The sequence below is a fragment of the Oryza sativa genome, chromosome 3 (genome assembly GCF_034140825.1).
Source record: "Oryza sativa Japonica Group chromosome 3, ASM3414082v1".
NCBI classification, from domain to species: Eukaryota; Viridiplantae; Streptophyta; class Magnoliopsida; order Poales; family Poaceae; genus Oryza; species Oryza sativa.
Genome location: NC_089037.1, coordinates 4,419,418 through 4,432,637, shown reverse-complemented (window position 1 = coordinate 4,432,637; position 13,220 = coordinate 4,419,418). Strand labels below are relative to the sequence as shown.

Below are 13,220 nucleotides of genomic sequence, written 5' to 3'. Positions count from 1 at the left end.
TTTATGGTTTCTTAGTTTATTTTCTGTATTCAAAATTTGGGTGATAATTTGGACTGTATAGGGTGTGTTCGGACCCAATGATTCCTCACCCTCTCCATCGTATTCCGCGCGCACGCTTTTCAAACTGTTAAACGGTGCGCTTTTTTAAAAAGTTTTTATACGAAATTTGCTTAAAAAAATTATATTGATCTATTTTTGAAAAAAAAAATAGCTAATACTCTCTCTATACTAGTAAAAATGACGTTTAGAACAGCATTTAGCATACCAAGAAGTGATTAATTATGGGTATTTTTCCCTGTCTACCCCTATTAAATATGGTTGCGCGTAAGAATCTTGGCAGGGACAAGTTGGTTTCTAGGTTTTGCATGGCACTGTTTTGGGCAGGCTTGGATACTTGGTTGGCTGCATGGCGCTCGTGCAGGTGGCGTTTAGGCGCGTTTTTTGTTTCGCTTTTTTAGTTTGGGTTCACTGCCGCGCGTGATGCTGAAATTTTTTTGCATGGCGCTCGTTACCGCTATTCGCGCGCCTATCCCGTGGTAATTTTTTCGCGTGGGCGTGCTGAGAATGCCGACGCTTAGGTTACTGCTTGCCCATATTTATACGCTAACTTGCTTTCACGTTTGGAGTACTGAGCCATCTCATCTTCTAGTTCTAGGCTTCTAGCTAGCTTCCTCTCACTATTGCAGTACACATGGCCGAAGATGGCGATGGCGAGTTTGCCTTTGATCTGAACGAGCCTCCGTTGGAGCACGGCAATGGTACTTTTCTTCTCTGTTTGACAGGATTTTTCTTCTCTTGTGCATGTTTGTACGGCAACTGTGCTATCTCTTCTTCTCTATATCGTTTCTCATATCATTGTTTTCCATTTTTTTTAACTGGTTTTGATTTGAACTTGCCACTAAATGAATTTGGTGCAGTCGATTTCGATTATGTACAACACCTTGCTGGTAAGCCAACTTCTTTTTGATACAATTAGATTTTGCTAGAACATGCCATGGCTATTTGTACTATCAATGAACTTGATTTTCTTCCTTTTGCTAGAACATGTCATGGCTCTCGTTGAAGTAAACCATCGAAGGAAGGAAAGACATGACCGAAGAAGTGAGAAAACAAGTTTATCAAGCTTTGTTGGCTAGAAGCAAGAATGGGAAACTAGGCAAGAAAGATACAAGAGTTGTTGCAGATCAGTTTGTCAACCATCTTTCCTAGATGAAGCCAAGGCTACTCTTGCTGCATTGAACATTTAGAATGAAGCTAGTTAGGTTCCGCACTCAATTAATAGAGACATCCTTGTAATGCGATTATTAAGTTGTGTTATCTTACCATTTCTTTGGCATCATCCTTCCTGGGAGTGAGCTCACGTTCGCGCTTCTCGTCAAGCATCTTGAGCACAATGCGAGCGGCGGCGGCGGCGTCGAGCGTGAGAGAGCACGGCCGGTGAGCGCGACGCAAGCGACGAGAGCGGGGCCGGCGAGCACAATGCAAGCGGCGGCGGTGGCGAGTGCGACGAGAGCAGCGGCGGCGAGCGTGACGAGAGCGCGGCCGGCGAGCGCGACGCAAGCGGCGGCGGCAGCGGCGAGAGCGACAAGAGCAGGGCCGGCGAGCGCGACGCAAGCGGCGGCGGCGAGCGTGAGCGGCGAGGTTGAGCGGCGTGCTGCATGCCTGCATGCGACGCTTAAGGAATTAAACGAGGCAAGCGCGGGCGTGCTGCGGATTAATTGCGGGAGCGGCTATCGAACAGACAAGGGTAATTCCGTCCACATAGCCTGCTGCGGTTCAGAATGTCGTTAAAATCGCAAACGAGGTTATGGCTAGAACGACGTTTTTTTCCTATACGGAGGGAGTATCTAATTAATCACGCGCTAATGGACTGCTTCATTTTTCGTGCTTAGGTGATATGTTCCTATCCATCAGCAGCGAACACACCCTTAAGAGAGTTGGAGATTATGTGAGAAACTGTAGCTGCTAGAAGCTTATGCCCGTAAAGACAAAGAAGGTGCTAGTTCAAGGCGCCATGCTGGGCCGACCCAGGGGATCAGCCCAATCAAGGGCTTTCTACAAAGGAATAAGTCCGATTTGACTCCCTTTATGTATAGGCTCAATCTAATTCATATTCCTCAACAACAATACCACATAATACCAGGTAATATTTTGACATCTCAACTGTTAAAACCATTGTAATTTAACTCCCTTAGCGATTTTAAATGTGGTTTCCTAACGTACTCTCTCCGTTTCACAATGTAAGTCATTCTAGCATTTTCCATATTCATATTGATGTCAATGAGTCTAGATATATATATCTATCTAGATTCATTCACATAAATATGAATGTGAAAAATGCTAGAATGACCTACATTGTGAAACGGAGGAAGTAACTCGTTTCATACGAGACCCACATATCAGCATCCATTCTTCTTCGTCTTCCTCTCCTCTAACTTCCTTCCCGGGCAGCAGTTCCTTCCCCTCCTCTTCTACAAGTGACGAATAGCACCACGAGCTCGCCGCCACCGGCGATGGCCCCCCCTCTTCATAGCGAACCTCCACTCAACTCTCGTTTTCTTTCTCCGGTTTTCCTCCTCTTTGCCTCTTTGGTTTCCCCTCAGTCGGGGTCTTTGGTAAACTCTTGCGAGGACGGTGGCCAGGAGTGGCAAATATGCGTACCATCATACCTGTACACAGCGCTGAATGTTGGTTTGCACAGGGAAGTAAGAACATGTATCATCAGTAATTCAGTACTTCTCAAAATTTGCACTTTACACACCATGAACACAATTATATATGGTCATTTTACAGATGTTGGATATCATTCTGCAAAATTGGTGATCTTTCATTCTCAATATCATGATGGGAGTACATGTATGTACAATGGAATTATGGCAAAAGGAATGATGGGCTTTGCATCATTCTCATCTTGTGGCAAACATAAACATATTACTCACATTGCAAACAAACAGTTGCCAGAACACAGCAACACACACAAAAAAAACCATTACAACAATATGATCAAACAATAAATCTACCATGTTGTGAGTGATCGATCCTATTATTCTTCTACCAAGACAGACTCTACAGAGTTCAGAACTATACTACTAAATCGCCAATACTAACTCATCCAGTTCTCATTGACTGCATATTCAACCAGATCCACTCTTGCATGCCTTACTCTGGAGCATCTTTCCTTCCATCAGCTTTTGTGGAAGCAAACAGTTTGTCAGATGGAACAACCTGCATATATAGAACAAACCATGTCAGTGCTACTGATACTCTGATTTTTTTTTTAGTGTGCTGTCTTCATCTCAATATTTGCAACAGAATAAGCTAATTAAAATCCTGAGAAATTACTTGGTAATTCCGTGTAAGAGCACTTCTTAACTTCCTTCTCTTGCATGCTTTGCTTGATTCTGCATCAACCTCCGCCTCATCATCAGCAAAATTCTGATCAGAGACCTCTGTATAAAAGGAAAATGGAAGAAAGGCGTTAGAGACTAGGTTCATCACATTACGCTGTTTTGGAGCAACCTTAGTAGAACTTTAACTTTTTTCTGTTCTTTCTGTTCTTATGACAAGAGACATCACCCAAAAAATAAAAACTATACAAGCTCCCGGGCTTAAGAACAATGGATTTGGCATGCCGCATAAAAATCAGTAGTGTTGATAAAACATTTGTATGAAATATGACGCACCACCATTTGATCCCAGGAAAAGCCATTGAAAGCTATTTTAGATAAACCGCATTAAATCATAACCTATGAAGTGCATGGCTATTCAGAACACCTTATATAGTTATAATGTGACCGCTGATAGTCAGAAAAAGATGATGAAACAAGGAATTCAGACTTTTAAGCATTCTTCAATGTGAACTAATGAGGTAATTGAGTTAACCACCTGTACTTTCACCAACAGCTTTTTCTTCCTTGCAAGCCTCCCACTCCCTTCCATGTGACAACGGAGTCCTCCCTTGGATAGTCTGAATACCAGATTCATGATCACCCACTAAAGCCTCCGCCGCATCATTCCTTGCATTGCTACTGCATTCGCGCGGCCTGAAATGCTGGATCCAGGGGCTTGCGGGCAGGCAGTATTTTCTCCCGATCCGTGAGCAAGCACTGGTCCGATCAAATTTGAGTTTCTCCCACACCCCACCACGGAGAACCTTGAATCCGTTGCCAGCATCATTTTGTTCGTGATTGTAGAGTTGCTCAACGAAAGAAGCCTCCATTGAGCTTATATAATGCATGTGCCGCTCATCTGTCCACCCTGACGACATCATGTCCAGGATTCGATTGCCCTGTCAAAGAAAAAGAGACAACCATTTTATTCTTCAGAGTTCAGGTATTTGTAACAACGTCAGATAAAAGAGGGCCTGAACTAGTGAAATTCATGTCAAAAATATCAGAGTAGTGTTGATTGCATGGCTTAAAGTTATACTCCACGAGCAGAGTAATTATGTGTCTTCACTGCACCATGGGCGGATTATATTACTATTTCGACATGACAGACATTTCTTGAACGATTGCATGACAAATTCAGATAAACAATTAACTGTACAAGACTAAACACTTTTTACTAAGAAAAAGAAGCTAATGGCAATAATTCAAGGAAGCATGCATTCTGTATGACAGAATCATGAGCCCAACAATTGCTACCTGAAATTAAGAACAAACACGATGGTAAAAAGAAAAAACTTTCTGTTCTAATACCTGAGCAATGCCGCCTGCAGCTGGCTCCGCCTTGATCGGTCGATTGACTGACACATCACCCATTTGATTCTTCTCAATGAACCAAGGAACCCACAAGGGGAGGAAAATCCGAAGAAATTGCCAAAAATCTTCTCGAACCGTATCAGAAACCAGCCCAAAATTTCCTCTCTTGAAATATGTACAGCTACAGAGAAGTAGGGGGAGGTCTAGGGATCTGGAAGCAAATCGGCGAACAAACCAAAGTAAATCTCCTCGCGACCGGATGATTACGAAGAGGGAAAACAAAAAAAAACAAACAAACACGGACAAGATTTCAACTTCAAGAAACAAACAAGAGAAACAAAAATCACACCTCTCGCTCGATTTCACCCGCAGATCGAACAACCCGCCTCCCTCGCAGCGAGAAAGAAGAGAGAACGCATCCAAGATTTGGTCTGAGCGGCTCGATCTATGGACAGACAAGAGGAGGTGAAGAAGAGGAGGAGAGAGAGAAGCAGGAGAGAGAGGAGAATGGAATTGCAACGGAAGAAGCAAAGGGAGACGAAGAAGAATCCCCTCCTGTTTAAGGAGCAAATAAATGCGGTGCGAGAGAGCGAGCAAAAAAAAAAAAAGAAAAGAAAAAGAAGAAGGCGCGGTGGCTTTACCGCTTTTACCGCCTACGTGTGCCAGCGCTTTTCCACGTGGCGAGGCGAAACGTGGCGCGGGGGGGAAAGAAAATATCTCGCGCGCGCACACGTGCCGGGCCGCCTCTCAGATATTTCGTGGCCGCTCTGGCGTGGGCGTGGCGTTGCCAAAAAGATCTCTGAAGCTGGGCCCCACCTCCCTGTGCGTAAGAGAGGCTAGGAAAACAAACAGGAGTAGATTTTTGAGCTTCAATTTCTCATAAAATTTATAATTCTTGAAATAGCTTTTTTTAAATCTAGATTTTGAGAGTCGATAGCTATAAAATCTAGAAAAGAATTAGAAGCCACAAAAATAAAAAGAACTACTTTTTAAAATTTTCACTAACTAACTACTATTATCCACATCTTAAAATCTTTTATCTCCTTTTGTGAAATGAACATGAGTTAACTGGTTAACTTTTTTTTAATGGAACCAGTCCACTAACTTTTAATTTCTAGATTTGATATGAGTGCTCGTATTTACGATTAATTATTATTTTAACTGTATCGATATGGACTAATCTTTTTAAGATGCTCAAAAAGATAGGGATAGTATATTTTTGTATTTTGTTTCTTAAAGTAATCTTTTATCTACCAGACAGGAAGAAGACCATCTACCTGCGAAACCACGAGCAAGCAGGCATGGGCTTGTCCGCTCGTAGTTATCTCCACGGCGACGCCTTTTATATTCAGTTAGGATAAGCAAAAGTGTTTTTCAGGTGATTCTGCAGTGAACAAATCTACTACTACTACTGTCCGAGATTTTTCTTTTTCTTCTGATGCTTACTTCAGTCATTCGTTATCCAAAGAGAGTCTTCAGGGGCAAGGGATTTATACACTTTTATCACAGGCATCTGTACATAATATCTGCAAGATATATCCAGGAGATATGGCTTGGAAGTTGTGACCCATAGTTTGTTATGCTAGTCTCAAAAGTACAATTATTGAATCAGCTAAGAAATATCTCAGGGAGGAGAGAAATATCTGAGGGATAATCCAGCAGGTGCCCCTGTTTTTCTAATTGCAACTTGGTGAACTGAATATAATAGTACAGTATGACCCATGTTGACGCAAGGACAGGCAAACTGTTTTTAGACTGCCCATGTTTTCTTCTCTGACCCTTTCTGACTAAACCTTTGGTTCAGTGAATATGTTTATACTATTGTTTACTTAACAGTACAACTATGCGTTATTCCCTGAGTATCAAAATATAAGGATTGTGTGTCTGTTCTAATCCAAACTATTATAAGTTCAAGCAACTTTATAAAAAAGAAAAATAATATTTATGATCGACACCACTAGATCAATTATGAAAATTATTATTTTCAGAATTCACTTCTTGGGTGTGGTAGGTGTTAAGACTCTTCTCTACAAAACTGAATCAAATTTAGGATAATTTGACTTGAGCCCTATTTGATATAGCTCCATAGATCCACACTGGATTTAAAGTTTGAATGCTAAATTACAACGGTTTAAATCTTTATATTTCAACTATAACAGGAGCAAAATGATACATTTGAATGTTATCAACAGATTGAAGATCTATGGATTTGTAGAGTTAGAAATACCTGACTTCAAAAAATCAAGAATCCGGATAAATACAAAATATCTTCTTTTTTTTTAGGGAGGCAGTAACAAGACAGGTGGTGGATTGTTGATTCATTTTAACTGAAACAAAGTGGGCATATCTCCCAGGTGTGACATAAGCAACCAGTGAGTGCAAAGGGAGATAAGGTCTCTTAATCCCTTCACATAGAAAAAAAAGGTCGCTTTACCCCTTTTGCCTTTTGCAAAAGTCTAAGAATTACTATGCAGGTCGTTTTACATAATGTTCTTTTTCTCCAGCATGGCATATCGGCATCAGCTCTCAGTCACAAATCAACTTTACAGAAATATGATAAGACCAAAATAGGCATCTTTCAAGTTCCATCATGTGTAAATTGGTGGAGAGTTGGGCACCCACTAAATAGAAAAAAACTGACTAGGGGATGATGACACACACACCATTGGGAATAGTCCTGACTACAACTAGGAGGCAACAGGAACTTCAGACTGCAGACTTTTCAGGCTCCTACGAGATAGCATTTTATAATCCTGAAATCAGCAAGTGATAACTCATTAGCCTACAAAACTGAATCATTGTGAACTGCACCAAGACAACAATACAAGTCTGATGCATCTATGTACAAACAGAACCATGGAGAGCAGCGTTTACCTCCACTACAGACTGAGCACAAAGCTTCCCAGATAGAACTGCACCCTCCATCGAAGCCAAATATTTCTGCTTTGTGTAGTCACCAGCTAGATAGAACCCTTCAATCGGTGATCTTTGCAGAGGTCGGCAAGGTTCACAGTCCGGGATAGTCTTGTAAACAGATCTGTAACAGTGAGACAGAAAAGAAAGGAACGTGAGAGAAGTGTGCATCCAACTATTAGACCTACCTATGATATATCAGATAGGGGGCGCTCTTGCAAAATGTCCTCACCTTGGTGTCTTCACAACATGATACTTCAGAATCTTTGCTTTACTCTGATCAGCAGCAATTTCATCAGGAAATAGCTTGGCTAGCTCTTGCATAGTTGCTTCGATGATTTCAGTGTCACTCCGTCCAACCCATTCCTCTGCAGGAGCAAAGACCAACTCCAGCATTGAACGGTTTGGATCATAGTATTCCTGTAAAGAGTTCAAAACAAAAGGAAAGAAAACCGTTCAGTAGGCATCCATGTCTTTAATTTCCTGAGCTATTATGGTCCATAAAATCTAGACTCTAGAGCCAAGTGACATGTTGCCTAAATGAATCTGAAATAAAATATATCTACTTTCCAAGTTTAATAATTAATACTGGATTCCTTCTGTAACACATGCACTTTTGGGCCTTTTGTTACAGCTACTAAAATAAATATCATGTGATGCTTGAAGATGGTAAACCCAAGAACAAATACACAAGAGCAATAATACATGACAGATAGTTACTATTTCGTAACATATAATGTCTCCTAGTTAGTACCTTGCAAGTTACTGACATGTCCGCATAAACACTTAAAAGTGAACTCCTGAAAGAAAAGGGAACAAGATCAATACATGGGACATATGATATTTGGTATTAATCAAGAATGTATACAAAATCAGGATAGAATGTGCCCAATTTGGGCAATACAAATCGTTTTAGTTCATAAACCAGTCATAGCACAGAGCAAATGCATGAGGCAGTGAAAGGACAGCAAAACTGATGAGGAATTAGAAGAGACACCTGCTGAAAAGAAGGTGGTCATATGTGTTCTTCAGTTTTCTATCAAACCTGAAATGTTCAAACCAACAGAAATACTAATATGAGTCATAAGGAGAACCACAAACTCGATGATGAGTAATTTCCGACTTGGAACCAAATAATTCAACCAACCAACCATATATGAACATTTATAACAGGAACTCCCACCAACTTCTCCAGCTTCTTGAAATAAGATATTTCTTTCCACTCTTGAGGTACAAGAAGCTTCAAGATATCAACTAAATACAGGCTAGTCAGTTAAAATGAGTAGCCGCATATATATAATTTATGAACTGCAGAAGAAACAAAGATTGTAGAAAATCACCTGGTGTTGCAAAAACATAAGCATCTCCAGTTATTTGAGTTCCATCAGTAAGTGCAAAGTGTTTCACTGTTCCATCAGGATTAAGTTCTATTTTCTGAATACGAGAATTCAGCCGAACCTCACCACCCAAAGAGCGAACATGGTCAACAATAGGCATGCATAACCTTTCAGGAGGATTACCATCCAAGAATGCCATCTTAGAACCATGCTTCTCCTACACATTTGCATAATTTTTTTTAAAAGGCCTCTAAGCGAAAATTCATTTGAGTTTCCTCAAGGTAGGAAACAACAGAGACAAGAAACACTAAGAAGGATGTAATACGTAAGGTACTACTCCGGAAAGAACAGAAGAATTACTCATATGCAACACACATGACCATAGAGCAACATAATAAATACCTGAAGAAATCGGTTTAAAGCAATCAGAATGCACTGCATGGATAACTCATCAGGATTTATGAAATTAAGTGCCTTTGACATTGCAATGAAAACCTCATCGTTCACTCGATCAGGAACACCCTGTGCTGATCAAACAACTGTATCAGGCACCATATTAATCCGTTATCCCAAAAAAAGGGAAAGAGATTGATAACTATAGCATATGTATTGTGTTTTCTGTATAAAACAGTTCTGTATATTAGCTCATAAAGAATATAGTCAACAGGATTGTGTGCTTTGTCAATATGTGCAATGGCTTTTCTAGGTGGAGGAAGAAATCATGCAAGGTTGTTGACCTTTAACTGAAACAGTGGTCTTAAACTAAAAGCATAGCTCAAGCTTAAACCTGTGCAAAAGGATCTGGGCAAAATAAAGGGCATAAACTTGAGTACATGAAGCATTTCATCCTCAGAACTGCCAGTTCTTCCCAATGTGAATGCAACAATAAAGGGCATCAGTTTTTTTATTAGAAAATAAAAGGTTTTCTAGCTTACAACACCTTCTCCTATATCCATTCCAAATTAATGAGGTAGAAATGTGTCTTGTACACAGAGACTTGACAAACTGATATTGTGAACTTATACCTGCTTTTTCATCCACTCAGAAACAGTAAAACCATCTTGAGCTTCAACATAAGCTTGGCCACCAACCATTGCTGGCAAAAGTCCAAGAGCAAACTTCACCTTCTCTGGCCAAGTTAGCATTTCATTGTTTCTTAGTATGGCCCATATTCCTGTTAAATGCACGCATGATCAATGATAAATAATAAATAGGCATCAATTGACAACATAAAAGCTCCATGGCATGATCTATTGATCTATCATTAACGTTGCTAGTAATATACCCCCTAATTACAGTCATGTGTTAGTAAAACAAAAGTAACCACCAATACGATGTACTTCTGGGAATCTTGGTTTAATTAAACAACTCCAGCGCTGCATATGATCTCACCATTTAAGGGTGCAGGCAATGTTTCAGGAAAATCAAACCGGCTGAATTCTCCTGGCTTGTTTGGCATGGCAAATATCATGGAGTGTTCCTTCCATTGCAACCGATCATTAATACCAAGCTCGCCAAACAAGTTCTGTATGTTGGGATAAGCTCCAACTTAAACCAAAAAGGTATATGGTTACATACAGGCACAAAATGAACAATGTCACATATGTACTGTTGTGGACGACAAAACAGTGTGAGCATGGAAGGAAAAACAGTATCTGTCATATTCATATATGTTTGGAAGGGAATAGTAGGTTGAAAGAAGACTATGTATGAACAGGAGGATTTATATTCAATTAGCTCATGATATTTATGTGACGTTAAAATTTATCAACCATATAAGCTAGTAAAAAGTTACTTTTTAGTACTGTGAAAAAAACCAATCTAAAAGTTTCTTACAAAATAAAACTACCATGTGTGTTAATCCTCAGACATCACTTCATACTTCCCGCATGGCATTTCTACCTTATCGATGAAAGAGTTTGATACATGTTTTTTTGTTCAAAACCCTTAGAGATATCTATCAGTGCTGGCGGTAATAACCTAAATAAAATATAGCACAACGAGAACCTTAAAAATCCAGAGTTATTACTTACAAAAGATATGAAGCCCAGTTTCATACCAATCTCCATCTTCATCCTTCCAAGCAGCTATCTGTTCAAGGCATTTCCCCAAAAAAAAAAACAATAATCCACAAATGCTACTAACAGTGAATATGAGCTATTAAGATAAAGGCAACCAAAAAAAAAAAGAATGAATAACAAAAAAAATTAAATGCAACATAAAAGCATAAGAGTAAAACCTTTCCACCCAAAACATCCCTTGCCTCAAGCAATATGGGTTTATGACCAGCATCTGCCAGATATTTTGCCGTTGATAAACCAGCTAATCCTGAAAAAAAAATCAAAGCTAAAAACTACAATGCTAAGACCACGATGTGACTGCTATCAAAGTTAGATATATATGTAAATTATTCATCTGTCAAATCCTAGAATTATATCATACCTGCTCCAGCAATCACGACCTGTAATGGTTTAGTGGGTTGTTCACTGTTTCTGAAAAATGAAGATAGTTGTCCAGCTTCCAAAAAGTTTATTGTGTTTTCTAGTGGAGGTCTTGGAAAGTCCTGGCAAACAACCTGCAGAAAAGCCAATCAAATATATTTTCACAAGAGATGGAATGTGAGGCAATAATAGAGTACAAAGGTTGAACCTGTAGAGCACCGAGCCTCCGACGGAATCTTTTTCCTTTATTCCTTAAGACAAGAGATTTCACTCCAAAGCTCACATGCTGACTACTTTTCAGTGCTTGGATGCTGCTACTTGCGAAGCACCTATGAGTAGGAAGTTGTCCCGCAAAAGATCTTGCTTGGCTGGTTCCAGTTATGTTCATAGATGACAGGCAGCCAGTATCCATGCTGAAGCAACTCCTAAAATTATATTCAGATCTGATTTGACAAATAAGCACGCAAGAGCGTCTGCAAAAACAAGAGGAACCATTAAACACACAATACACAAAACCGTTTGTTATGAAAGTCAGCCAAGTATCACTGTATCAGTATGTAAATTTATCAAGTTTGTCATCACTATTTGATGAAAAAAAAAAAACGAGCCAAAGAAACAGATTCTATTCTAGTCCAGTCGTCAAATGGAAACATAGCATGACAATAACAAACTGATGCCAAAAGGAAAAAAAGAGCAGGACCAGCTGTTAGTTGTTAAAGCTATGTGGACAGTGGTAATATTGGTTTACTCCCTAATCTTCCGAGTTTCTCTATGTGGCTGCGGCCAATCAAACTTTTATAGTTGGAGAGAAACATGAAAGGAAAACTGCATATGACCCGCATAATTTGGTTAGTGAAGTAAATGGATTGGAACAGATCAAGCATGGCACAAAAAGCATGAAAGGCTCAAATGATATCACACTAGGGCAGGGCAGCTGGAGAGGACCTCGTTTGCCTCCTCATGCAAAAGTGGTGGTTAGCGCAAACTGAACTCACAACCATGCGCCCGCTAGTATCTAAAGATAAGCCCCCAAACTAAGCACTAAATCATCATATGCCGCATGCTCAAAGCCAGCAGTCATCTCAGCATCTCTCCTACTACCTATTTACCAGGAAACTACCGCCCTCCCGTCACCGCAGTCAATCCAACACCTTAGCAACCCCGCAACCCGGAATGAATTCCCCCAATTCTACGGAATACAGATACGTACCCCCGCCGCCCGCGCGACCGATCCGATCCTGCTGCTGGGTACGGAGGGGGCGAGCACGGAGTGGAGGAGACTCACCGGCGGCGACGACGAGCGGGCGGCGACGTGGGAGCGGAGGCGGACGGCGGAAGCTGCGGGGGGAGGAGTCAGGGAGGGGGTGGGTTTTTGGGGCGGTGGGAAAGGGACAAAGGGGAGGCGGGGGTGAGGATTGTGGAAGATGTGGTGGGGGAGATGCCTTTTGGCGCCTGCTGCTCTCTACGTTCTACGTGGTATATACCACCATCAGCCAATCAGTCCATCACCCTCAAAAAAACTCATATTTCTGAAGGGAAATCATAGGAGTATTTTCCTTTTCCGATTACACGGGAGATGTATACGTGCACACGTAACACTACACTCACTCTATGAATACGCCTCCTAACATATATTTTAAGAGATGGAAACCAACATATCCCTGATTCATGAAAATTTCAGATGCATGAAAAATTCTTTCCTGGGGGAATAAGTGTAACAGTCATGAAGTAATGAAAAGATGTGCTGCTACGAAGTAATTATCTGATGAACAGTATAATCACTGTATAAGTAATGTTTATCAAATGTTCGCGTTTGCCATAGCAGA

The 13,220-nt window shown here is 40.6% G+C and overlaps 2 protein-coding genes and 1 long non-coding RNA gene across 9 annotated transcripts; 1 reads left to right on the top strand and 2 right to left on the bottom strand.

The window, feature by feature from the left end:
* The first annotated feature begins 676 nt into the window (after positions 1 to 676).
* Positions 677 to 1,365, top strand: LOC9267042 (uncharacterized). 2 transcript variants are annotated; one of them, XR_001544430.3, is made up of 3 exons: positions 677 to 758; positions 918 to 947; positions 1,042 to 1,365. It is a non-coding gene; the product is annotated as an uncharacterized lncRNA (long non-coding RNA). The 2 variants fall into 2 exon arrangements; XR_010739891.1 differs by lacking the exon at positions 918 to 947.
* A 1,436-nt stretch (positions 1,366 to 2,801) lies between these two features.
* LOC4331855 (uncharacterized) lies at positions 2,802 to 5,294 on the bottom strand. 2 transcript variants are annotated; one of them, NM_001417254.1, is made up of 5 exons: positions 5,053 to 5,294; positions 4,701 to 4,914; positions 3,886 to 4,288; positions 3,343 to 3,449; positions 2,805 to 3,225 (listed from the first exon to the last, which is right to left on the bottom strand). In NM_001417254.1, the coding sequence occupies exons 2-5, from the start codon at positions 4,761 to 4,763 to the stop codon at positions 3,160 to 3,162; spliced, it is 639 nt and encodes a 212-aa protein (NP_001404183.1). In that variant the 5' UTR covers positions 4,764 to 4,914; positions 5,053 to 5,294; the 3' UTR covers positions 2,805 to 3,159. The 2 variants fall into 2 exon arrangements, with proteins under 2 accessions (XP_015628431.1, NP_001404183.1); XM_015772945.3 differs by having other exon boundaries at positions 2,802 to 3,225; positions 4,701 to 5,242.
* Positions 5,295 to 7,076: 1,782 nt separating this feature from the next.
* Positions 7,077 to 12,848, bottom strand: LOC4331854 (15-cis-phytoene desaturase, chloroplastic/chromoplastic). Of its 5 annotated transcripts, none has more exons than XM_015777615.3 (15): positions 12,680 to 12,848; positions 11,603 to 11,867; positions 11,396 to 11,528; positions 11,193 to 11,281; positions 10,987 to 11,044; positions 10,346 to 10,501; positions 9,979 to 10,127; positions 9,356 to 9,475; positions 8,957 to 9,170; positions 8,768 to 8,870; positions 8,614 to 8,661; positions 8,371 to 8,416; positions 7,849 to 8,036; positions 7,578 to 7,740; positions 7,077 to 7,456 (listed from the first exon to the last, which is right to left on the bottom strand). In XM_015777615.3, exons 2-15 carry the CDS (start codon positions 11,804 to 11,806, stop codon positions 7,391 to 7,393), a joined length of 1,737 nt encoding a protein of 578 aa, XP_015633101.1. In that variant the 5' UTR covers positions 11,807 to 11,867; positions 12,680 to 12,848; the 3' UTR covers positions 7,077 to 7,390. The 5 variants fall into 5 exon arrangements, with proteins under 5 accessions (XP_015633101.1, XP_066164219.1, XP_015633100.1 ...); XM_066308122.1 differs by having other exon boundaries at positions 12,605 to 12,829; XM_015777614.3 differs by having other exon boundaries at positions 11,193 to 11,299; positions 12,605 to 12,821.
* Positions 12,849 to 13,220: the final 372 nt, after the last annotated feature.

Coding starts and splice junctions, on each gene's coding strand:
- LOC4331855 (NM_001417254.1), bottom strand. CDS start 4,763: ATGGGTGATGTGTCAGTCAATCGACCGATCAAGGCGGAGCCAGCTGCA. Junction 3,450..3,885: donor AGCTGTTGGTGAAAGTACAG/GTGGTTAACTCA, acceptor CCTTTTATACAG/AGGTCTCTGATCAGAATTTT. Junction 3,226..3,342: donor CTCTTACACGGAATTACCAA/GTAATTTCTCAG, acceptor CTATATATGCAG/GTTGTTCCATCTGACAAACT.
- LOC4331854 (XM_015777614.3), bottom strand. CDS start 11,806: ATGGATACTGGCTGCCTGTCATCTATGAACATAACTGGAACCAGCCAA. Junction 11,300..11,395: donor GGTCGTGATTGCTGGAGCAG/GTATGATATAAT, acceptor TGTAGTTTTTAG/CTTTGATTTTTTTTTCAGGA. Junction 11,045..11,192: donor GGGATGTTTTGGGTGGAAAG/GTTTTACTCTTA, acceptor TGCCTTGAACAG/ATAGCTGCTTGGAAGGATGA.